Source organism: Myxocyprinus asiaticus, chromosome 23 (assembly GCF_019703515.2).
Source record: "Myxocyprinus asiaticus isolate MX2 ecotype Aquarium Trade chromosome 23, UBuf_Myxa_2, whole genome shotgun sequence".
Classification (NCBI taxonomy): domain Eukaryota; kingdom Metazoa; phylum Chordata; class Actinopteri; order Cypriniformes; family Catostomidae; genus Myxocyprinus; species Myxocyprinus asiaticus.
The window spans coordinates 33,160,300-33,184,961 of record NC_059366.1 but is presented as its reverse complement, the minus strand read 5'-3'; the positions used below and the strand labels follow the sequence as shown (position 1 = coordinate 33,184,961).

The 24,662-nt window shown below is 37.4% G+C and overlaps 3 protein-coding genes across 5 annotated transcripts; all 3 read left to right on the top strand.

Annotated features, from left to right (window-relative positions):
- si:dkey-76k16.5 (uncharacterized protein LOC566887 homolog) lies at positions 1–23,095 on the top strand. 3 transcript variants are annotated; one of them, XM_051651977.1, is made up of 8 exons: positions 1–19; positions 18,300–18,406; positions 18,510–18,617; positions 20,228–20,348; positions 20,422–20,551; positions 20,738–21,118; positions 22,713–22,829; positions 22,956–23,095. In XM_051651977.1, exons 2-8 carry the CDS (start codon positions 18,332–18,334, stop codon positions 23,020–23,022), a joined length of 999 nt encoding a protein of 332 aa, XP_051507937.1. In that variant the 5' UTR covers positions 1–19; positions 18,300–18,331; the 3' UTR covers positions 23,023–23,095. The 3 variants fall into 3 exon arrangements, with proteins under 3 accessions (XP_051507937.1, XP_051507935.1, XP_051507938.1); XM_051651975.1 differs by lacking the exon at positions 1–19 and adding an exon at positions 16,491–16,590; XM_051651978.1 differs by lacking the exon at positions 1–19 and adding an exon at positions 16,724–16,849.
- Positions 10,101–12,835, top strand: cst3 (cystatin C (amyloid angiopathy and cerebral hemorrhage)). Its single transcript, XM_051651981.1, has 3 exons — positions 10,101–10,413; positions 12,218–12,328; positions 12,451–12,835. The coding sequence occupies exons 1-3, from the start codon at positions 10,213–10,215 to the stop codon at positions 12,526–12,528; spliced, it is 390 nt and encodes a 129-aa protein (XP_051507941.1). The 5' UTR covers positions 10,101–10,212; the 3' UTR covers positions 12,529–12,835.
- Positions 23,042–24,568, top strand: si:dkey-76k16.6 (uncharacterized protein LOC566817 homolog). The gene is made up of 2 exons (XM_051651980.1): positions 23,042–23,293; positions 23,532–24,568. Exons 1-2 carry the CDS (start codon positions 23,190–23,192, stop codon positions 23,926–23,928), a joined length of 501 nt encoding a protein of 166 aa, XP_051507940.1. The 5' UTR covers positions 23,042–23,189; the 3' UTR covers positions 23,929–24,568.
- The last annotated feature ends 94 nt before the right edge of the window (positions 24,569–24,662 follow it).

Sequence of the window (24,662 nt, the reverse complement as noted above, 5' to 3'; positions counted from 1 at the left end):
TTTCACTTCAAGTAAATTGGTAAGTGCTTTTTGCATTGTTATTGCAACATCAGGAGTTTTCTAAGTGTAAATTAGGCTGCTTGAGCATTCAGTGTCGGATCAAGTTTTGAAAAGTAGTGCTGCGTTCCTTTTTCCAACTTCCTATTAGGAAAAGTGCAATAGAATGCATCTTGAAGTCAGAATTATAAATTGGAGGCTCGTGCAGAAATTCTCAACACCGATTTCGCCGAGATGCGGGGGCATGATGTCACACAAACATGTCAACACTCAGGGAGATATACAAAGTAAGTGATAAACATTCACTTTATTAAGTAATATCGATAAATGAGTTTGTTTCCACATTACATGATATTAAAGCTTGTTTAATAAACACCTGCAGAAACAGGTGCATAAAACATGGTAAATTATAATCTCTTTTGATAATCGTACACCTGAAGCACAAATGCTAGCGCAGTAGCATTGTTTATCAGTTGGGTTGCTAGGAGACATCTCTAATGAGAGTCAAACCCCTGCTAAGCTAAAGGGAGCGTTGCAGTTCCGAATATCGGGGAATGGAATGCATTTATGGTCAGAGATATCAAGTAGGAATATCCCACATCCAACTTGAATGGAACGCAGCATAGTCATGTACCCTGACAAAACAAAATTTATTGCAAGCAACATTTAAATCGCAAATATTATTAGATAGATTTTTCCAGGTATAATAGACCTCCTTGGTAGATTCATATGAAAAATTATGATTTTGAATTTCTGTTCGGGAGACGTTCATTTCACAAAACAGTCATGCTGCAGTTCAAATTAGGCTTGCTTGAGCATTAAGTGTCATTTCAAGTTCTGGCTTCGTGCGTGGACGTATTTTTAAAATGTCAATTGGTATTACTAGTTAGCTGCAACATAATGTATGATGCCCAAAGGCATAGGGTGTCTTATTCATTGTGAAACTGTGTTTTCTTAATGTCATGAATCACACTGAAGGCCTGGACTTTAAATGCATGGCCCGCCACTGCATGATACCATGACATTTCACTGAAGATATATGTTAGGAAATTACATCACACACACTGGAGGTGGACATCAGCCATTCTGCAAAATTACTTTATTTATTTGAAGTTTATAACTGTAATGTTTTATTTATGTTTTCCCTTATTTTTTGGTGTTAGTCAAGCAAAACATGTCCACCCTATTATAGGAAGATATATGTCAAATTCATATAATTTTAAAATTTCAATATACAGTATTTATGTTAACAGAAATAAAATCATAAATATTAGTGAAAACATATTTCCTAGATATTAATCACAGACCATGTTTTCTCTTGTCATACTGTATAAGGCAAGGCGGACCAAATCAAAGGTCATCACAGGCCAACTTTGACCCGCGGGCCCTGGTTTGGGGATCTCTGGTTTGGGCATCTCTGGTTTACACAATTTGTATTTTAGGCCTATATAAAAATTATTATATTATATGCATGTAAACATAAATAGCATTTTCACAATTTTCATTGGGTATTATTTGTTCTTAAAAGTCAAATCAATCTAATTTATGTTAACAGTGGTTTCAAATAGGGTTTAGGGTTTACCCAAAAAATAAAAGTAGCAAATCCACTGGGAAGGGTGTTAACTGCAAGGACACATCATCTTTAATTTCTGAAAATAAACATGATTGTGAAATAACTTGTAAGGATCGAGAAGGTAATTTCAGGCAATGTAAATTTTCCCAACCAGGTCACTGAATTAATGGAATCCAGTGGCGTAGCCACAGGTGTGCCAGGGTGTGCAACTGCCACCCATATACAGTGCATCCAGAAAGTATTCATAGCGCTTCACTTTTTCCACATTTTGTTATGTTACAGCCTTATTCCAAAATTGATTAAATTCATTATTTTCCTCAAAATTCTACAAACAATACCCCATAATGACAACGTGAAAGAAGTTTGTTTGAAATATTTGCAAATTTATTAAAAATAAAAAACAAAAAATTATCACATGTACATAAGTATTCACAGCCTTTGCTCAATACTTTGCTGAAGCACCTTTGGCACCAATTACAGCCTCAAGTCTTTTTGAGTATGATGCTACAAGCATGGCACACCTATTTTGGGGTAGTTTCTCCCATTCTTCTTTGCAGGACCTCTCAAGCTCCATCAGGTTGGATGGGGAGCATCGGTGCACAGCCATTTTCAGATCTCTCCAGAGATGTTCAATCGGGTTCAAGTCTGGGCTCTGGCTGGGCCACTTAAGGACATTCACAGAGTTGTCCCGTAGCCACTCCTTTGTTATCTTGGCTGTGTGCTTAAGGTCGTTGTCCTGTTGAAAGATGAACCTTCGCCCCAGTCTGAGGTCCAGAGCACTCTGGAGCAGGTTTTCATCAAGGATGTCTCTGTACATTGCTGCATTCATCTTTCCCTCGATCCTGACTAGTCTCCCAGTTCCTGCCGCTGAAAAACATCCCCACAGCATGATGGTGCCACCACCATGCTTCACTGTAGGGATGGTATTGGCCAGGTGATGAGCGGTGCCTGGTTTCCTCCAGACATGATGCTTGTCATTCAGGCCAAAGAGTTCAATCTTTGTTTCTCATGGTCTGAGAGTCCTTCAGGTGCCTTTTGGCAAACTCCAGGCGGGCTGTCATTGTGCCTTTTACTGAGGCGTGGCTTCCATCTGGCCACTCTACCATACAGGCCTGATTGGTGGAGTGCTGCAGAGATGGTTGTTCTTCTGGAAGGTTCTCCTCTCTCCAAAGAGAAACGCTGGAGCTCTGTCAGAGTGACCGTCGGGTTCTTGGTCACCTCCCTGACTAAGGTCCTTCTCCCCCGATCGCTCAGTGTGGCCGGGCGGCCAGCTCTAGGAAGAGTCCTGGTGGTTCCAAACTTCTTCCATTTATGGATGATGGAGACCATTGTGCTCATTGGGACCTTCAATGCTGCAGAAATTTTTCTGTACCCTTCCCCAGATCTGTGCCTCGATACAATCCTCTCTCGGAGGTCTATAGACAATTCCTTGGATTTCATGGCTTGGTTTGTGCTCTGACATGCACTGTTAACTGTGGGACCTTATATAGACAGGTGTGTGCCTTTCCAAATCATGTCCAATCAACTGAATTTACCACAGCTGGACTCCAATCAAGTTGTAGAAACATCTCAAGGATGATCAGTGGAAACAGGATGCACCTGAGCTCAATTTTGAGTGTCATGGCAAAGGCTGTGAATACTTATGTACATGTGATTTTTTTTCCGTTTATTTTTTAATAAATTTGCAAAGATTTCAAACAAACTTCTTTCACGTTGTCATTATGGGGTATTGTTTGTAGAATTTTTAGGAAAATAATGAATTTAATCCATTTTGGAATAAGGCTGCAACATAACAAAATGTGGAAAAAGTGAAGTGCTGTGAATACTTTCCGGATGCACTGTATAATATATATTATTATAAAATGTTTTTTTTTGTTTGTGCAAATTGTACCATCATTTATGTTTGTGCTTTTAGCATATTTTGGAAAATAATGATCATAATTTTTAATGAAAATCATTTTTTTTTTTTTTTTTTTTTTTACATTATAAAGCCTCGTATATTAACAGGGCAACTTACTCCATTTAATTTTTTTTTTTTTTCAGTCATTTAAACTACACAATTATAGCCAAAAATAAATTGATACAGTGGTTGTTAATGTTAATTTTATTATATTTTACTTAATTGTGCTTTAGTTCTTGCACACCCAGTTTTCTCTTGGCACACCCAATGCCTTGTTTCTGGCTACACCACTGATGGAAACATCATTATGGGGTCATCATGACATTTGTATGAAGTTAAGTCCTGTTTACTCAGTGAGCTAAAATATCCTGCATCCTAATTCTATATGAGCAATTCCTGCCAGAGTTAATGCAATTGTTGTTTAATTAATCCCTTGTTGATCAAATGATTTGTTCTTGCTTGTTCAGCCTCCACATACGGCCACACCACTAACAATCAAAGATTTGAACTCCTACCTTATAATACTGTTATAATCCTAAGCCATAAGCATTTTATAAGGTTGTGATAAGGTCAGATATATTTATGGCTCACTAAAAAGCAACTTAATGCAAATTCTAGTTAATTGTTAAAAAAAAAAAAAATTGTTAAATGTGCAGTATGTAACAGTTTTCATGTAATATTCGCCTTTTTTTTTTGCCAATGTGTGAACGGCTTGTAACGCAACTTAAAAAAAGAGCCCTTCCCGGACTTCCTAGGTTGCCTATAAAAGCCTGTGGACTGATTTTCATGCGAAGGGAACGGGTCGGTTTTGCCGGGAAAATGCAAAGGATGTGACGTTTATGCTCGCTCCCGAGAGCCTTGCCTCAGTGCTTTTCTTCCGCTATTCAACAGCGACAACAAACTGCAACACAAGGTAACATTATCTTAGAGATGGAATCCAGCAAACGTCCGGCTCCCAGCACAACACTGACTCCTACACAAATTCCAAGTAAGCCAAAACAAACAAAACAAAAAAACATTTATCTACTGAATCCCGTCTGGCTAAGCGGGAATGTGATCATGGTCGAGCGAAAACAAGAGTGAACATTGGCAGGGCATTTGATTCCTGGAAGGACCTTCGTTCGGTTTTGGGGATCAAACCCTGAATTGGCATTCTTCTTATTGGACAGGTAAGCTCACATAACTGCAAAGCATATAAAATATAGTGCCATAAGGATTGATCTGTGTAATTTTAGCTAACTTGATCTTGCCTGCTAACGCTGACGAATTGCAAGCTACCTTGCTTCGTAACTTTCAAATAATTTAAACGATCTTCTCTTTATAATAAAAGTCAGGTATATAGGATAAATTTAAGCAAATACGCTGGTTTCTTGATCGTAGTACAACATATGACATACAAAACATACAATAGTGCAACATAACAGTGCAGTGCAACAGTAAACTGTCTGGTATAGTTCAGTAGTATGTAGCTGTATGTGTGTATCAGTATGCTATGTGAGCTGATAAGTAGTTTTAGTTTAGTCTCAAAGTTTGTAGTAAAACAATCATAACTGTGTAATTTTAATCTGTCAGGATGATGCCGGTGGATCACATTCAGTCTCTTTGTATGTTACGTCATTGTTTTGGTCGATGCTCGCTTGTTCACGTCCCTATGGAGTGTGTGCACCAGCGCGAGCACGAGCAACAGGTAGCTGGCTGCAGTTCACTTAACGGCCACAGGTGTCATTAATAACAAGGGTTTCTGAATCTTACATACTGCACCTATAAGCTTAACTAACATAACAGGGTCTGAATATGGCATGAACTGCACAATAGTCATTATGTTCAACTTTACAGTATTATCCAGTATTATGAGGAATGTGAAAATAGGAAATACCAAACAATACAAAACAAAAGAGCCTCTGTTACAATAGCTGAATGACTAACAAAAACAAAACAAAACACATGTTGTCTGAGTTGATTCTGAATCATGCAAAAAGCCACAGGTCCAGGATAGTTAACTCTCTCCAGTAAATACTTGCAGGTCTCTATGGTCTGTTGTCTGTGGTTTTATAAATCTGTCCCTGCTATGCATACACTGGTAAGTAATTTTACCAATCCGGTGAGATCTCAGTTAAACCAGATGGAAAATAATGGGGAACTACTGTCTCTGCTTAAACACCTTTACAGCTGACAAAATATCATGCTTACCAAAGTTACTTCATTTATTTATTACTTTAGGTATATATTACATTCATAAATGTTAATAGTCAAAGAGGATACAAAATGTTGTACAGTTATAATTTTAACTTTCAGTATCTCAGTATCTCGAAAACATTGAAGGGTGTAAGGAACATTAAATCAAAGAACAGTCTGGACTGCTGAAGACCCTAAAATTTTCACCCGTTTTAGAGACATTTGTAGTCATGTCTTTTGAAATTCATGGCTTATCTTGGAATTTCTGTTTTAATGCCCTTTTTGGGCACTTTTAGCACTGTAAACTTCTAGAAAGTAAAATCTCATTGAAACATTTTTTTCACACTCTGACTAGTTTATATAACCCTTAAATGCATGGGTATTTCACCAAAGATTATTACATACTTGGGTCTTTAGAGACCCGGCACGTAAATCTATCTCAAATTAATCTACAAAATGCCCAGCTATTGTAAAATTTTCAAAGCATTTTCAAGACAATCATAAAATAATAGAATAGAATATATTCTGATATAATTTGATGTTTTATTTTTCATATATCAAAGAGATCAGCTTTATTGCCAAGTATGCTTACACATACAAGGAATTTGTCTTGGTGACAGGAGCTTCCAGTGTACAACAATACAAAAACAATCCTAAAACAGCAGCAAGACATAGATAATAATAATAATAAAAAAAATTAAACTAATTATACACATACGTACAGACACACACACACACACATGCATACATACACACATACACATGGGTAGTGCAAATCTAATACAATCTGTTATGTACAGTGCAAATACAAATCTGTTATGTACAGTGCAAATGTTTTTTTTTTGTTTTTTTTTTTCAGAGGAATGAAATGGCAGAAGAGGTTGGATGTGTTGGATAAATATAAAAAAGACTAAACTGTGCATTGCACATAGCTATTGCTCAATGGGGCAGTTTAACTGTTCATGAGATGGATAGCCTGAGGGAAAAAACTGTTCCTGTGCCTGACGGTTCTGGTGCTCAGAGCTCTGAAGCGTCGGCCAGAAGGCAACAGTTCAAAAAGGTAGTGGGCAGGGTGAGTGGGGTCCAGAGTGATTTTTCCAGCCTTTTTCCTCACTCTGGAAGTGTATAGTTCTTGAAGGGGTGGCAGGGGGCAACCAATAATCCTCTCAGCAGTCCGAACTGTCCTTTGTAGTCTTCTGATGTCTTATTTCGTAGCTGAAACCAGACAGATATTGAAGTGCAGAGGACAGACTCAATGACTGCTGAGTAAAACCGTATCAGCAGCGCCTGTGGCAGGTTGAATTTCCTCAGCTGGCGAAGGATGTACAACCTCTGCTGGGCCTTTTTCACAATGATGTGAAAATGATGCCACTCGTGGGGAGACCCACAAACGATGTGGGTCTCCCACTTCAGGTCCTGTGAGATGGTAGTGCCCAGGATACTGAGTGACCCCACTGCTGCCACAGTGCTGTTTAGAATGGTGAGGGGGGGTCAGTGTTGGGGTGTTTCTCCTAAAGTCCACAATCATCTCCACTGTTTTGAGCATGTTCAGCTCAAGGTTGTTTTGACTGCACCAGATGGCCAGCTGTTCAACCTTTCTTCTGTATGCAGACTCATCTTCATCTTGGATGAGGCCGATGAGGATGAGTAGTGTCATCTGTGAACTTCAGGAGCTTAACAGAGGGGTCCTTGGCAGTGCAGACATTTGTGTAGAGGGAGAAGAGTAGTGGGGAGAGCACACATCCCTGGGGGGCACCAATGCTGATTGTACATGTGCTGGAGGTGAATTTCCCTATTCTCACTAGCTGCTGCCTGTCTGTCAGAAAGCTGGTGATCCACTGACAGACAGAGCTGGGAACAGAGAGCTGGGTTAATTTAGTCAATAGGAGAGCAGGGTTGGTTGTGTTAAAAGCTGAACTGAAGTCAACAAATAGTATAGGACCTTGCATAAGTCCCTGGTCAGTCTAGATGTTGAAGCATGTAATGCAGTCCCATATTGACTGCATCATCCACAGACCTGTTTGCTCTATTAGCCAATTGAAGGGGATCCAGAAAGTGATGTCCTTCAGGTGGGCCAACATCAATTTCTCAAATGACTGTTTGAGTTTTGCTGTAAACCATGGTTTGTCATTGTAGTATGTTAAATAAGTCCTAGTAGGAATGCACATGTCCTCACAGAAACTGATATATGATGTCACAGTATCTGTGAGCTCGTCCAGGTCGGTGGCTGCAGCTTCAGAAACACTCTAATCAGTGCAGTCAAAGCAGGCTTGTAGTTCCAGCACTGCTTCATTGGTCTTTCTATTTACAGTCTTTACTGCAGGTTTAACTGATTTTAGTTTCTGCCTGTTGGTCAGAAGAAGATGAACCACACAGTGATCAGAGAGACCTAAAGCTGCACGTGGGACAGAGCGATATGCATCCTTTATTGTTGTGTAGCAGTAATCCAGTATATTTCTGTCTCTGGTGGGGCATGTAATGTGCTGTCTGTATTTGGGCAGTTCATGTGTGAGATTTGCCTTGTTAAAATCTCCAAGAATAATAATAAGTGAGTCCGGGTGTTGTTGCTCCGGAATGAGGAATATAAACACTCGCAAGAATACATGAGGAAAACTCCCGCGGCAAGTAGAAAGGCTTACAGTTCATGAAGAGTGCCTCTAAATAGGACAGCACATCTTCTTCAGCATTGTTACATCTGTACACCAACATTCGTTGACGTAAAAACACGTTCCACCTCCTCTCTTTTTCCCGGTTAACTCTGAACAGCTGGATGCCTGGAAGATGTAATAGGCTGTCCAGAATTGCTTCACTCAGCCAGCTTTCCGTGAAACACAATGCAGCAGAATTTGCAAAGTCCTTATTTTTGTGGGTGAGAAGTAATTCGTCCGTTTTTTTAGGAAGAGAGTGGAGATTCGCTAGACGGTTCGAAAGCCGCACTGTCGGAGTTTGACCAGCGCACCAGCTCGATTCCCACATTTGCGTCTTTTTATGCGCTTGTAGGCCTACAGCACCGCTGCTCCTCTGACTAAAATGTCCAACAGAACGTCTGAATAATCAAATACCGGTAAAAGATTATCTGCCGTGTGCTGCCAAATATTCAGCAGCTGGGCTCTGGTAAAACTGGTCGGAAATAGATGACTAAACGCAGGAAAAACAAGCAAAAACAACAAATTCACAGAATGCCCACCTCTTCAGACACTATTACACCACTGCATTTAAGGGTTAATTTGTCTACTAACAATGTCTAACAGTTTATGTACATGCATCAATGGAGATTTATGTTTTGACAATCTTTTTGAAAATTGATAGAAATAATTTTCACATGATAAATATTGAAATGTTTTATGTCTATTTCACTCTTTGTTTATAATAGTCTTACTCAAATTTGTTTCACTTTAAAAATAATTTCAAACAAAATTGGAATGGTTTGTATAAATGTAAAGTTAAAAAGACTATTAGAGTTTGTTATATTGCAAGTAAATATGACGTTACATAAGTGGCACCCTTTTCCTCTTTGGATTAGCCTATTTTGTTATACTCTGGCACCTGTTTATTGTTTTCTTTTCTTTCTTTGTTTTTTACATTTGAATCAATAGTTCTCTTTGTATTGATTGTTTATAATAGTCTTACTCATGTAATCATTTGTATTTTTTTATTTTTTATTTTATGGATTTTCAAAGTTTAATATTGAAAGTCTGGGTCTGAAACTAGGCTAAAACAATAAAATCTTGACATAAAAGTAATATGAAGGCATGGTAAAAAGATTTTAGTCAGTTTTAATATGACCTTCTTATGACAAAAAGAAATGAAGTTGAAGAAACACCTGTATATAGTTGTTTATTTCTGTAATTGTTTTCTTTTTTCTTTTTTTTCAGTTCTATCTTGTATTTGTCATGCAAACTGTCGTAAAACGTAAAAAAAAAAAAAATAAATATATATATATATATATATATATATATATATATATATATATATATATATATATATATATATATTTCCTTGAGAATGTCAAAATCATTCTTTAAAGACTGTGGGATAAACAAAGATAAAGTGCATCTTGTTACAATTGTTAATATTAATGCCGTTTCCCATTCATTAAATGAAATAGTCTGTCTCTAAACCAAATTTGTTTCACTTTATAAATAATTTCAAACAAAATTGGAATGGTTTGTATAAATGTAAAGTTAAAAAGACTATTAGAGTTTGTTATATTGCAAGTAAATATGACGTTACATAAGTGGCACCCTTTTCCTCTTTGGATTAGCCTATTTTGTCATACTCTGGCACCTGTTTATTGTTTTCTTTTCTTTCTTTGTTTTTTACATTTGAATCAATAGTTCTCTTTGTATTGATTGTTCTTGTATGAAGCAATAAATAAAGGAGCTCGAAAGAATTTACCCTGCCTACAACTGCGATTGGTGGAGCGGCAAGACACCGCCCCTTTTGCTTCGCTGTGGCGAATGACGTATTGTTTATATAATCTCAGACCACAGTTTTGTTGGTCCATCAACAGAACAAGAAGGTAATCACACAGTTTGGTGTAATTTAATACAAACATAAATTCGTCATGTCTCTTAAGATGATTGTCCCGGTGTTTGCGGTGATCTTGGCCGTGGCGAGCGGGGGTCTGGTTGGAGGCCCTATGGATGCGGACAAGAATGATGAGGGCGTTCAGAAAGCGTTACAGTTCGCAGTGGCCCAGTACAACAGAATGAGCAATGATGCGTATTTGCGTCAGGTTTCCGAAGTCATCAAGGTCCAAAGACAAGTAAGTACCTTTTTAATACGTTTATTCCTTTTTCCTCTAACATTGGGAACGTCAGTAACACAGCCCAGTGTTAAACATAATACTCCTCCTAGAAAACAAATAGTAATAGCATGACTGTCGTGATTTTGATGTATCTAGCAGATTTAGCTGGTGTTACGGGCGGGCCTGTTTAGGACACGATCAGTTTCACTTGCATTCTATGGGTGTGTTCACACTTGTAGTTCGGTTCTGTTGGTCCTCTTGGTCCGGACCAAAAAAGAAAATGATACATTTAGTCCTGGTTCGCTTAGCGTTCACACTGGCATTTTTAACACCGAACCTAAAGATATAAAACAAAAAGTTTTTGTTCAGCAGGAAAAAGTCACAACCTGATTGGACAGCTTTTATGACGTATATTTTGCGACAGAACTTGCCGAACGTCCAAAACAATGCTGGCTGCTGGGCGACATGCCCTCGTGAGATTTGTATATGTATATATGGTGGTATTTTTACCAGCCGAGAACAAACGAAGAGCTAATAAAATGTGTAAAGGAGTCAGAATATTATTCTTTATATGGCACAAGTCTTGTTTTTGGGAGTACACGTACAGTACTTCTTATACAGATACAATTATCCCTATAAATCTATTAAACTCAATGACAGTTTGACCTAGAGACATAAAACCAACTGCAAAACACTCAATATTATTCTTCATATAGCACAAGGCTTGTTTTTGGGAGTACACGTTCATTACTTTTTATACAGATTCAAGTATCCCTATAAATCTATTAAACTCATGAGTTTATCTATGAGTTTAATAGATTTATAGGGATAATTGAATCTGTATAAAAAGTAATGAACGTGTACTCCCAAAAACAAGCCTTGTGCCATATAAAGAAAAATATTCTGAGTGTTTTGCAGTTGGTTTTATGTCTCTAGATCAAACGGTCTTCAAGTTGAATGGAATTAGAATATTACAAACATTTACACTACTATATTTATTTGAAACATATAGAATGTAAATTCCACAAACAGAGCCTTGTGTCATCAAAGGGATATTTTTAAGAACATTTCAGATTTGTTGTGATGTCATAATATCAAAGGGTTAAATTGTTTAATTGATGTATAGGGCTAATAAAATTGATATGAAAAAAAATATATATTTTAAAATTCAGCTTTGTGCTAGGCAAAGAAAACCTATTCATGCATGTCCAAGTTGGGTTGGCTTGAAAATGTTATAGGCACAGAGATTTGAATGGGTATTGTCACGAATGTAAAACGAATGTCAAATGTAAAACTAACTTTACCGCACTCAAATGAAGATATGCTGCCAGGACGGCTGACGGCGGTTCCGACGCCTGTACCGAACTGTAATGGGCAACATAGCTCCTATGATGAGAAGAACCAGGTATGCTTGAGGTCAGCATTAGGCAAATTACTTCCTGTTTTTGGTCCGTTTACACGTCTTTGGTCCATGTTGCGTTCATATATCAATCGAACCGCACCAGAGTTTGTTTGGAAGTGGACCGAGACCCACTATTCAGGCGGTCTCGGTCCACTTGTTTGGTGCGCACCAAGGTTCAGATGGCAGCGTTCACACTTGTTCAAATGAACCGCACTAACAGAACAATCGCACCAGAGTTCGTTTTAATCGAACCAAACCTGCCGAGTGTGAACACACCCTCAGGTGTATGTGTTGACAGGGCGTTTTAGAGCATAGGTTTGTTTTATTTAAAATTACGCAAAATTACTGAAATAGTTCATTTGTTCCCAGTTATACTTGTTGCTAAACTATTTCTGAAAATGTTTCTGGTTCATACTCTAGGTTGTCTCTGGCCTGAAGTACATCTTCACTGTGAATATGGCCAGAACTAGCTGCAGAAAGGGTGAAGCTGAGACCCTTTGCGCCATTCATGAGGACCCTGCAGTTGCACAGGTTAGACACACACTGGAATTCAATTCAGAATATTTGATTACCTGTTTACATTTCTTGCTTTCCAACTGAAAAAGGTTGACTTTGTGTGTGATTATGCAACCTTTTTGATGTCTTTTCCCTAGGTCACTGAATGCAAAATAGTGGTCTGGAGCCAGCCATGGATGAACTCAATTAAGGTCCTTGAAAATACCTGCCCATAGAGCACATAATTCTTGTGCAGTTTGGGGATTTTCATCATTGATGCAGCAATAAAACTGACTTGCTTTTGCTAATACTTGTAAAACTCTAAAACTTTATTGTTGACTAAATTGGAAGTTTATTTGTCCTAATAACCTTCAATGTCAACAACTGATCATGAAATAAGAATGCTTTACACTAACACGTAACCATGCTTCATTTTAGACTCTAGTTCTTTGAAAAAAAGCTTCAGTTTTTAAGAATTTCGAAATAATAAACGGCATGTTTCTGTAGTTGTTCATTCTTTACTATTAAAACGTGCTTGAATTATTGATGTCTGTGCCTTGAGTTTATTCATTGTAGGAGTTACACTGGCTTTCAGAGATATTCTCAAACAGTTAAAAGATTTGAAAGACAGAATGCTGTATTCAATTGTATGTAGGACAGCTAGTGTGTGGACTAAGTCCTCTCCATATCAGTAAATTGAATCAGTACATAGCATCAAATAACCTAATGATCCATCTTTATAAGTACATTAATCAGTTATTTGCAGACAATATTACAGTTCACACCATTTCCAGTGAATGTACTGTAGTGTTTATTAGGCCTATATAAATATTATATTGTATGCATTTATACAAAAATTGCATTTTTACAACTTTCACTGGGTATAATTTGTTATTTGTCTAATTTTTTTTATCAGTGGCTTCAAATAAGGTTTAACATCTGTCTGATTCCCATCTTACTCAAAAATAATAGGAGAAACTCCACTGGGAAGGGTGTGAACTGCAGGGACACGCCTTACTTCTTTTCTGCAAATAAACATGATTAACTTACTTGTGAAATAATTATTGTGAGGATTGATCAAACAGAAGTTAATTTCAGGCAATTTAATTGTTCTAGTCCCAGGTCACTGACTTAATGGAATCATCATTGTGGGGTCATGAAGTTAAGTGATGTTTACTTAGTAAGCAAAAATATCCTGCAACTTGATTCTATATAAAAGAGCCATTCCTGTCAGAGCTACAATAAATGCAAGTGTTGATTAATCTATCCAGTGTTGGATCCAGTTTCTTTTCTTCTGTTCTTATATTTTTTTTATGTGAATTGTCGTAAAGCATTTAAAAAAAAACATTCTTTCCTTGAGAATGGGTGCATTCCATTCGGAAGTGATCATCCCTATGCCCTATTCCCTTCGAAGACTTTACAATCCACTGTGAGAGCTTTGGAGGGCTAAAAGGTGTTGGGCTCAAAAATAAGGGTCATTTGGAATTCACTTTTTAAGTCATTTTTATTGGAAATTCTGTTTGAAGTGATCTTACAGCATGACTATCATGATTGTTCTCCCTTCAAAGTGCCCTTCAGAGGGCAATTTATCCCATTTGGAAAAAAGAGAGTGTCAAAATGAAGCAATAAAGTATTCAGCCTAATTATTTACTCTCTCTACAACTGCTATTGGTTGAGCTGCAAGACATTGCCCCTTGTAGGGAATGACGTTTTATCAAATCTAAGACCATAGTTTTGTCTTATTGACAGAACAAGAAAGGAATCAAACAGTTTGGAGTCATTTAATACAAACATCAATTCCCATTTTTCATGGTGGTATTGGCCGTGACAACCACTGTGCTGAATTATGGCGAGGAGTATATGGATGATGAAAGCGTCCAGAATGCATTAAAGTTCACAGTAGACCAGTACAACAGAGAAAGCAATGATGAGTATGTGCATCAGGTTTCCGAAATTATCAAAGTCCAGAGACGAGTAAGCATATTTTTATACGTTACCTTAGTTCACTTAAAAATGAAAATTATCTTATCATTTACTCACCCTCATGCCCTCCTAGCTGTGTATGACTTTCTTTCTTCTGCTGAAGATAAAAATGAAGAATATCTCTGCTCTGTAAAAAGCTGCTTAAAAAAATCCACCATACTCATGTAAGAAGCATTATTTAAATGGCTCTCTCGTAAGCAAATAGTTGATGAGGGGACTCTTCTTGGTGACACATTATGTCAACACTAAGTCAGATATTTCTAAAAATGTTTCTGGTTCACACTTCAGATTGACTCTGGCCTGAAGTACTTCTATGTGAAAATGGCCAGAACCAGCTGCAGAAAAGGTGAAGTCGAGACCCTTTGTGCAATCCATGAGGACTCTGCTGTTGCACAGGTTAGACACACTGGAACCAATCCATCCATCCAGCTTCTATAACTGCTTGTCCTGTACAGGGTCGCGGTGAGTGCTGGAGACAATCCTAGCTGTCTCAGGCCGAAGGTAGAGAAACACCCTGGACAGGTGGCCAGTCCATCACAGGGCAACACACACACACAGACATACACATTCACACTCTCACTCACACCTATGGGCAATACAGGGTCTCTAATTAATTTAACCTGCATGTCTTTTTGGACTGTGGGGGAAACTGGAGCACCAGGAGGAAACCCACGCAAACACGGGGAGAACATGCAAACTCCCAGTTGAGCCGGTGTTTTGATAAATTGAGTCCGCCCAGTAAATCGAGTCCCTTTATGACATCACAGCGATTCCATTGGCTCAAAGAGCTAGTAATGGTTACTCTGTTCAGTGCCTGATTAAAAATTGTACAAATTAACTATGTAAATATGACATTTAATATCTTTTAAATCATATGTTACACATAATAATATATAAATGAAGTTATAGATTGTGAAATTAAAGATGTGTCATTGTTTGTGTTTTTCAGTTAGCTTCAATGACATGCTATCACAATAACATGACAGGTTTTAGCTCAGGCATTACAAACGGTTACCCCCGTGGGGATTCGATTTACCGGACAGTCTCAGTTTATCATGACACCGGAACTCGAACCTGGGAACTTCTTATTGTGAGGCATCTCCACTGAGCCAACGTGCCGCCCCACACTGGAACCAAAATGCATAATATTTTGTTATCTGTTTAGTGTTTACATTTCATGCTTTCCAAATTAAAGAGGTTGACTTTGTGTGATAATGCAACTTTTTTTTTTTTTTTATGTCTTTTGCCTTAAGTTCACTAAATGCACAATAGTGGTCAATAACCTGTGTTGGAAGAACTCAATTAAGGTCATTAAAAATACCTGCCCATAGAGCACATTATATGCCTGGCTCTTGCCAACTGTGCTCGCAAGGGTGGGTTGGGAGATGTTATGGCCATATGAGAACAAGAGAGCAAACATACATTTGTGATGTACTTCATTCGTGTCGTTTCTTTAGTTCTTTCATATTATTTTCTTTTATATTTACTAATTTCTTTATATTCATTTTGTATGTTATTTTTACTGTTTAATCTTATGTTGTGTGCTGTATTGTCTTCACAAGTTTGAGATTAGAGTTTCAAGATCTTTAATGTCATTGGATGATGTTGTGAAGTGATCATTTGTCTTTGGTTGGTAATATAACACTTATTGAATTTGTGTTGGTCAGACTGAGCATTAAGTAGTGGCGAATTCTCAGGGCCAGCAAAGCCTTCTCTGCTGGCCAAACATGCCAAATAAATAAATATTTTTCATCCTTTCATTCTCAATCACCTTTTTGCATGTATTTTGAATCGATTACCACTCTTAATTAATCTACAAACAAATAGAGAAAAACTAAAAGTTTATCCAGTCAGAATTTATTCCTTGATGCTTACAAGCAAAGTGTGACAACTGTTTCACATATCACATGCCCAAAGCAGCGCGTGAGTCTGAGCTCCACCCCTTCAGGCCTTCAGAATTTCCACAGAATCCCTCAACAGTGCAAATGAATGAGCAACTAAAGTCAGAATGTCAGATTCATCAGCCAATCAGATTGATTTATTTGTTCTTGGTGGGTGTGATCTTTAGGATATGTCCCGGTCGAAGCCTTCTAGCTGACCTTGAGTGATGCAATCACGTTTTAAGTGATGTACATAATTCAAGAGGGAAAAGCGTAAAATCAAGCTGTCTGACGAGTCGGCTGTCATCACTGCTGTTATTGCTGTTGAGAAAGAGATCCTTATTGATTTAAAAACACGAGCTGTTCCTCATGACCGTGTGATTGCTTAATTTATTAATCATGAAAGGAGGACTGATTTTCACTTCAAGTAAATTGGTAAGTGCTTTTTGCATTGTTATAGCAACATCAGGAGTTTTCTAAGTGTAAATTAGGCTGCTGGAGCATTCAGTGTCGCATCAAGTTTTGAAAAGTAGTGCTGCTTTCCATTCAACTCGGAAAGTCGGATTTTCAATGGAATGCATCTTGAAGTCAGAATTACAACTTGTAAGGTTGTGCAGAAATTCTCAACTCCGATTTCGCCGAGATGCAGGGGCATGATGTCACAAACATGTCGACACTCAGGGAGATATACAAAGTAAGTGATAAACATTCACTTTATTAAGTAATATCGATAAATGAGTTCGTTTCCACATTACATGATATTAAAGCTTGTTTAACAAATGCCTGCAGAAACAGGTGTATAAAACATTATAATCTCTTTTGATAATCGTACACCTGAAGCACAAATGCTAGCGCAGTAGCATTGTTTATCAGTTGAGTTGCTAGGAGACATCTCTAATGAGAGTCAAACCCCTGCTAAGCTAAAGGGAGCGCTGCAGTTCTGAATATCGGGGAATGGAATGCATTTATGGTCAGAGATATCAAGTAGGAATATCCCACATCCAACTTGAATTGAACGCAGAACAACCGTGTACCCTGACGAAACGAAATTTATTCCAAGCAACATTTAAATCGCAAATATTATTAGATTGATTTTTCCAGGTATAATAGACCTCCTTGGTAGATTCATATGAAAAATTATGATTTTTGAATTTCTGTTCGGGAGACGTTCATTTCACAATGAATCATGCTGCAGTTAAAATTAGGCTTGCTTGAGCATTAAGTGTCGTTTCAAGTTCTGGCTTCGCACGTGGACGTATTTTTAAAATGTCAATTGGTTAGCTACTAGTTAGCTGCGACATAATGTATGATACCCAAAGGCATAGGGTGTCTTATTCATTGTGAAACTGTGTTTTCTTAATGTCATGAATCTCACCGAAGGCCTAGACTTTAAATGCACGGCCTGCCACTGACATTAAGACATAAGCAACTAAGATTATTCAATAAACTCTGCTAATGTTTACCATCCCTTCATCTCCTGACTTCTGCTATTTTACCCTGCAGTCTCTGCCTGCTTCTTTGGCTGGTAAAAGAGTAAATTTAAGCTGTTGATGTTGACTGGTTTCGGATACCAGACAAAACTCTGGTATTTGGAAATCTTCTGACGGGGAGAGAGAGATCTAGTGAGAGACAGGATCCAACATTCCTGGCATTTGCTTGTACAAATTCCCACATAAAAGCCAGTCAGACATTACACTGCAGCAATGTAGAGCAAAGTCTAAAGCAGCATTCAGCTGTTCAAACAATACTATTCAAACAGACCGTGAGGTCTACCCTGTCTCTATGTTTTTCAAAGAGTTCGAATGTACATAGCCTGTATTCCGACAAATCCCGCCTCCTGCAGCCGGATTGGTAGTCTGCGATTGGACAATCGAGAAGTCATTCGTTTACATTTACCAATCATAGCAAAGATGTATGAGCTCAAGGGCGGGATTTGTCATAATACGGGTGTGGACAAACGGAACGCGTCACGATAGAATTACGATATTCTAATAAATGTTAGTTATCCCACTCTCATGGAGTTCGGTTAAATATTACACATTTTACCAAGTTTCCGCTTTGTATCAAATTTAGGTCTGGGTAGGATAGTGAAGACGTCGTTGCCACCTCTTACTAGCAAAACATGCTTCTCTTTCACTCCACAGATTAAAGCGGACTTGCACATTTACTATGAAAAATGAAAACTTTAAATTCAGACGAATTACAGATAGCGGAGACCACTTTATATGCGCACTTGCCCAAATCTTTAAAGGTGAGTATGACGTTTTTGTCACGTCAGTTCAAACAGTGCAACGCTCAGTGCTTTTACCTTTTGTTCTTTGTCAGTTGTCGCTCTAAAACATTCCTCTTTTCAGGTGTATGGATTTCTTTTCGCCATAAATAGAGGGAAACCACACACTTTGGAGGTAGTGGTGGACTCGTGGCCATTATTCACAACTATCATTGTTCGACCAGATCCAAATGTGAGAATGCACAAGATTCATTTTATTAACTATCCAAAAGGAAACCACGACTATATATCAGTAATAATTATAAGGTTTTGAGTCAAAGTCCAAATACACAAAAATTGGTATTAGCAGTGGAATAGTTTATTGGTGTCAAATACCTAGATCAAAACTGTCTGAAATTAGAAAAAAATGTACTAAATTAAAATAAAAATAAAAAATCATCATATTCTCATAAAAGCAGTTGGGTGTGAACACAATAAAAACACATCAGTATACATTGGTTTTAACTGAAGTGTTGAACTTTGTTCTCAGGACAAGGGTATTTTTCATAAATGCCATAAAAGCTGGTGCAAGATGTAGCATGTGATTTAAATGTATGCTATTTATTATTACAAATTTTGTTGGCCTAACCAATGCTTTGCTATTTGATATTATATTTTGCATTTAAAATCGATGCTGTGTCAAGACATAGTTCTTCTACTGTTAAATTTTGATGAAAGGCTTATAACAGGCTGTTAATAGGCAAGTTCCACGGAGATAACTTGCCCTATATAATGTGACAGCTTGCCCCACTATTGGGGCATGTTGTCACAAAAGGTCAGCATGTGTTCATTGAACAATAACTGTGGAAATGTTCAAAGATGTTTGTTTTTGTAGCAAAGACTTTAATATAAGTGCCTATACAAAAACTGACTTCCAAAAATTATCCAAAAACCATCCTTCAGAAATAGGCCTACTCATTGGATTAAAAAGTGTGACAACTAACCCCATCACCATTTTGTCCAAATAAACCACTTGCATACTGCAAAAAAAAAAACAAAAAAAAAAAAAACTATTTGTTGGTTCATCAACCTTAACATTTAAAAATAAATTGCTTCTACTCAGAAATGTTATTATAACATTTTTAGCTTTACTTAATTTTCATTGATGTGTACAACACAAAATATCAGTTAAGGCAGTTAGAGAGTTACATAAAGTAAATGAACAATCGTGAGTTCCTTAAACTTCTGTAGCATACAAATACATAAAATTAAGATTTTAAGTACTACAACCTCGAACAATCAAGTACAGAACTGAGGTTGTGTGGAATAGTTAAGAATCCGTATAGAGTTTAGCTATTTGTACTAATATTGATGTTGTTTTACTGTAAAAATCTGCTTCGTGTAAAGCAACTATAAGGGTGATTATTGTTCCATACTTAGATCCTGTTCAATCAATGTCATTTTTCCTTGCACATGTGAACATGCATAGCTGAAGTGCAACTTTATCTGCACTTCTTTGGGGAAACAAATTTAATGCCTGACCTCAGTTATTAATTTCTATTGAGTTAAGTAAATTAACTAGAAACAGTTATATAGATGTTAATTTTAAACAAAATGGCTATTAGTTGCTAAATCTTATTTGAGTGACAGACATTTTTATGTAAATAATGTTGAATGAATTGATACATTTGTGTATATCTTACAAAGATTTTCTTGTTGTGCTGACATAAAATGACGATAAGTTGAATTTACTTAAAAAGTGTGAGGCAAAAATGCTATGTATATATTGTAAGTAAATCCAACACATAATTTTTTTCAGTGTACAGTAAGTCAACATCACAGATGTTTGTCTGAAATTAACAGAATTGTCGAGCGAAGGACTTTATGAAGAAGGTGACTCTGTACACTACAGATGTTGAAGTTATGAAAAGAATGCTGACTGTGGAAAATGCAATTGACTGGAGAACATATTTCTTAATAGGAGGTATGACTTTTCATTTCTTTGAAGAAATGATCATTAATTTGACTTTTGGTCATTTTAATTATATTAATTCTAGGATGTGATGTGAGTCACTCTCCTATGCTGAAGGAAATTGCTGCTTCTCGGGGTGTCACTATGAAAGGCTTTAGCTTAGTGCACCTTATGACATTATCTGAGCCAAACCAGTTACCTGAGCTCATGAACAGGTAAGAGGCCATTCTCAGTTATTTAAATATCTGCCATGTCATGGGCCCTGTCATGAACCCTTGTTGTGTGTATTATCAACATGTGTTTACAGATTTAAAATAAAGTTTGCTTATGCTTTAGGTGTGTTGCACCTGAGGTTTAATTTTTTTTTGTCTTGTACTGTATATCTTTGCTTCCTCCCTCAGTGAGCTTGAGTCAAGAGTGTCCGTTCTTAATGAGTCACATGCCGATGTAGTTAACAAGACTTGGAAATTTGGTGGGGATGAGAAAGGTTACAACAACATCCTAAATCTAATCAGCCATTTTCCCACATGCTGCTTTACGGATGAGAACAACCAGCCTGTGTCCTGGGTGCTGCTGTATGATTACTGCGCCATAGGAATGTTGTACACACAACCCGGGCATCGTGGGAAGGGCTATGCAAAAGTCCTGGTCACCACAATGGCAAAGAGGCTCCATTCTCAGGGCTATCCTGTTTACTGTTTTATTGAGGAATGCAATCAGCTTTCCTACAAACTTTTTACAAGCCTTGGTTTTACAGAGGACCCTTCTTATAGGGCTGCCTGGTATGAATTTATTTAATAGAGTGAATACTCAGCAGTAGTCCTGTGCAATAGAAACACACTCCAAATCCTTAAACTAAATCAGTATTAGGCTTCATTGTAAACCTTCAAATACAAATATCTATTTTATATACTACTGCAACATTTTAAATATATATATATATATATATATTTTATGATGACCGCTGTTTTCTAGATCTTCCTTTTAAACATTTTTCATGGATGATGGCAAACCACCAAAAATCATGCCTTTGTAATGACAAAAGTGAAGCATAGGGAGTGCATTACATATTTGGCAAACTTTATAATAATTCCTTTTAGATTATGTACATTTAAATCATGGAAATGTCATAAAACTTTGATTTATATTTTCATATTCATAGGTATTTGAATGCGCATGGATTGCTGATTGGTCGAGCGTTATAATGTTTGTTAATAAATTAATAAAGGTATAATAGAAACTATAATGTGTTTAAATTGATTCAAGTGGGCAATAATATTACCACAGATTAAATTGGGCTACTATAGCATCTTAAAAAGTATTCATGCCTTACCTGTACAAGACAAGAATGACTAAAAATATATGCAGGGTTCCTAAGAGGTCGTTTTTGCTAGATTTCTTGGGTTAAAGTAAGAAGAATTTACATGTTTCCATTGATCATGGTATACAGTTTTTTTTTGGGGGGGGGGGGGGTTGTACTTGCTTGTTTTGATTATTTGATGAAACCCCCCTGGAATCTACGCCCATGTGTGTAAACATACACTACTTGCGCTAGACTGACATATTTGACTGTTGCGCTGCATGAAATGGGCTACATTTACGCCGTGTCAGGTAAACAAGAACTTCAGCTTTTAAAACGCGTTTCGAGAACCTGCGTTCTGTTCTGTGCTTTGCGTCTAGGTTTTTGGCGCTAGAACGTGTTCGGTTTGAACGATAAACAAAGAACCCGGAAACGGTTCCGAGGGGTTGCTAAAAATAAGAAGGGGGAGCCGTTTGAACCACCTTTAGTGAGCCGCTGGCGCCCCTCTTTACATGACGCCCCTATGCTTAGCATACCTTGAATATATGGTTTTTGCGCCTCTGGGCCTACCCGGTGCTCATAGGAGTTACATGAGCTTTTATCAAAACTAAACAGTTTACCCCCAACCATAAACCGTAACTCTGCAAACATAATGACTCTGCCCAGTGCGTTATAAGAGGAATGCACCATAAAAATCACAGTACACACGCTGACGCCGAGTGAAGAACGCGACACGTGTCTGTCTTTAACAGCAATGCATCAGCTGACCGCAGAGGATCTGAAGACGCTGGAGTTGGCCCTTAAAAACTACTTTCCGCGATCGCTGCAGGTGTGAAAGCAACGTTAATTAAGCCAATAATAATTTAAATTACAGTGTAAAATATTTCATCCATTTAAAATGTCAGCAGTAGTTTTCAGAATTTATATGCAATGCTGTATAGTATGTGCGTGATGACAATGACAGACTTGATTTATGGTACACTTTTAAATAATCAGAAAATATAATTATTCTGTAGGCTAGTGCAAGCCTTCACTTTTAACTTTATTTTTTTGTTCTTTGTCCTGAATATCCACAGGTCTATGGAAATATTTTTTACCTCAACAGAAATGGACAGAAAGCTGATCCTATTGATGTGTTTGTTGACCAGTGGCCAGAGTTCAGAGTTGTACTCATTAAACCAGAATTTCGTGAGGTATAAGGAACACTGCAAAATATACATCCTTGACTAATTTACAATGGTTTGGGACAGGTTCAGCAAAAAAATACATTTCAAATATCTTGCATAGTGTCGCCCTTGTTTTGTTTCTCTCTTCTGCAGGAGGGAGATCTTTTCAAAGACTTGGGTGTATTTTCTAAAAGTGATGGCTGTCTCGAAGAAATGCTAGCTCAGTCAGACATCATTGATTGGAAGAGGTTTATTTGCTTGGGTACATACACTCCTTTGTACTTGTTTTTTCCCCCCACTTCGGTATGAATCAATGAAAATGTTTAAGATCTCAAATACATTTTCCAATTTAACCTTTCTCAAGCCACTGAGCTTCGTCATGAGAAGATGGTGGAAACAGTGGCTGCAAACCGAGGTGTACCTGTAATTAAAGAAGCTGTGTGCCATATGATGGTTCTTCAAGAACCATCAAAACTTTCACCAGTTGACGGGTAAAGTGTATCAGCTATAATCATTAACAACATTACTTTTACCATTTTATGGCAGGTCAAAGTTTTACAACAATCGATGTTGCAGTATGGTCACTGAGTGCAAGCACTGAAATTTATAGAAAACAAGTAACCCATTAATGGCTCTAGAGTTTAATCCTAGTTCAGTTTCATTATCATTGTATAATCTACTGTACAAGGTTACTGTTTAAACAAAGTGCATGTGTTCTTTTTTCTACAGTTTGTCAATGAAGCTGTCTTCGCTCAACGAGTCTCATCTCGCTCTAGTCAACAGTACCTGGAAGTTTGGCAGTGAGCACAGCAAACTAATGATTAAGAATATGATTTTGAACTTTCCCTCGTATTGTATTCTGGATTCAAATGATCAGCCAGTAGCATGGATATTGACTTATACCTCCTGTGCGCTGGGAATGCTGTATACAATTCCAGAACACAGAGGAAAAGGCTATGCAAAAGCTTTGGTTACCATTATGTCACAGAGACTTCACTCTCAGGGTTATCCAGTGTATTGTTTTATAGAGGAAAAGAACCAATTATCTTATAGCCTATTCACAAACCTGGGTTTCACCAAGGTCCCTGATTACAGGGCAGCCTGGTTTGTGTTTAATGATTTTTAATCAGGTGCACTGATGTGACCAAATTACAGCTTTGTAACTGACACAGATGCCTTGTATGGATTTGTAAACAGCATTTTTATGTAATGACCTAACAGCATATAAAAGAATGGTCACAAGCCCATCCATACTTAAAGGAATAATTCACCCAAAAATGATTTTTCTCTCATCATTTGCTTGCACTTATGCTATCCCAGATGTGTATGACTTTCTTTCTTCTGCAGAATACAACCACAGATTTTTAGAAGAATATCTCAGCTCTGTTAGTGAAATGGTAAATTGTGACCAAAACTTTCAAGCTCCAAAAAGCACATAAAGGTAGCATAAAAGTAATCCATAAAACTCCAATAGTTTAATCCATGACTTCTGAAGTGATCCACTCAGTTTTGGGTGACAACAGAACAAAACATAATTCCTTTTTCAATGTACATCTTGCCAATGCAGTCTGTAGGCAAGCTGAGATATTCTTCTAAAAATCTTCATTTGTGTTCTGCAGAAGAAAGTAAGTCACACATCTGGGATGGCATGAGGGGGAGTAAATGATGAAAGAATTTACATTTTTGGGTGAACTATTCCTTTAACAACACAAATGAATTTATTTAATTTTTAACTCATTCCTTGAATAAAAATGTGTAAAGAACCATTTATTCTTTATATTAAATTTTACACAAACATTTTCAATTGTACTACACATTGTGTAGAGCTAATAAAAAACCATAGGCTTGATTTGGTTATAC

Excerpts from the sequence above, each read along its gene's own strand:
- cst3 (XM_051651981.1), top strand. The coding sequence starts at position 10,213 with ATGTCTCTTAAGATGATTGTCCCGGTGTTTGCGGTGATCTTGGCCGTG. Across the intron at positions 10,414-12,217 it reads TCATCAAGGTCCAAAGACAA|GTTGTCTCTGGCCTGAAGTA; the intron begins GTAAGTACCTTT and ends TTCATACTCTAG. Across the intron at positions 12,329-12,450 it reads AGGACCCTGCAGTTGCACAG|GTCACTGAATGCAAAATAGT; the intron begins GTTAGACACACA and ends TCTTTTCCCTAG.
- si:dkey-76k16.5 (XM_051651977.1), top strand. The coding sequence starts at position 18,332 with ATGAAAACTTTAAATTCAGACGAATTACAGATAGCGGAGACCACTTTA. Across the intron at positions 18,618-20,227 it reads TTGTTCGACCAGATCCAAAT|AATTGTCGAGCGAAGGACTT; the intron begins GTGAGAATGCAC and ends TGAAATTAACAG. Across the intron at positions 20,349-20,421 it reads AACATATTTCTTAATAGGAG|GATGTGATGTGAGTCACTCT; the intron begins GTATGACTTTTC and ends TATTAATTCTAG.
- si:dkey-76k16.6 (XM_051651980.1), top strand. The coding sequence starts at position 23,190 with ATGGTGGAAACAGTGGCTGCAAACCGAGGTGTACCTGTAATTAAAGAA. Across the intron at positions 23,294-23,531 it reads AAACTTTCACCAGTTGACGG|TTTGTCAATGAAGCTGTCTT; the intron begins GTAAAGTGTATC and ends TTTTTTCTACAG.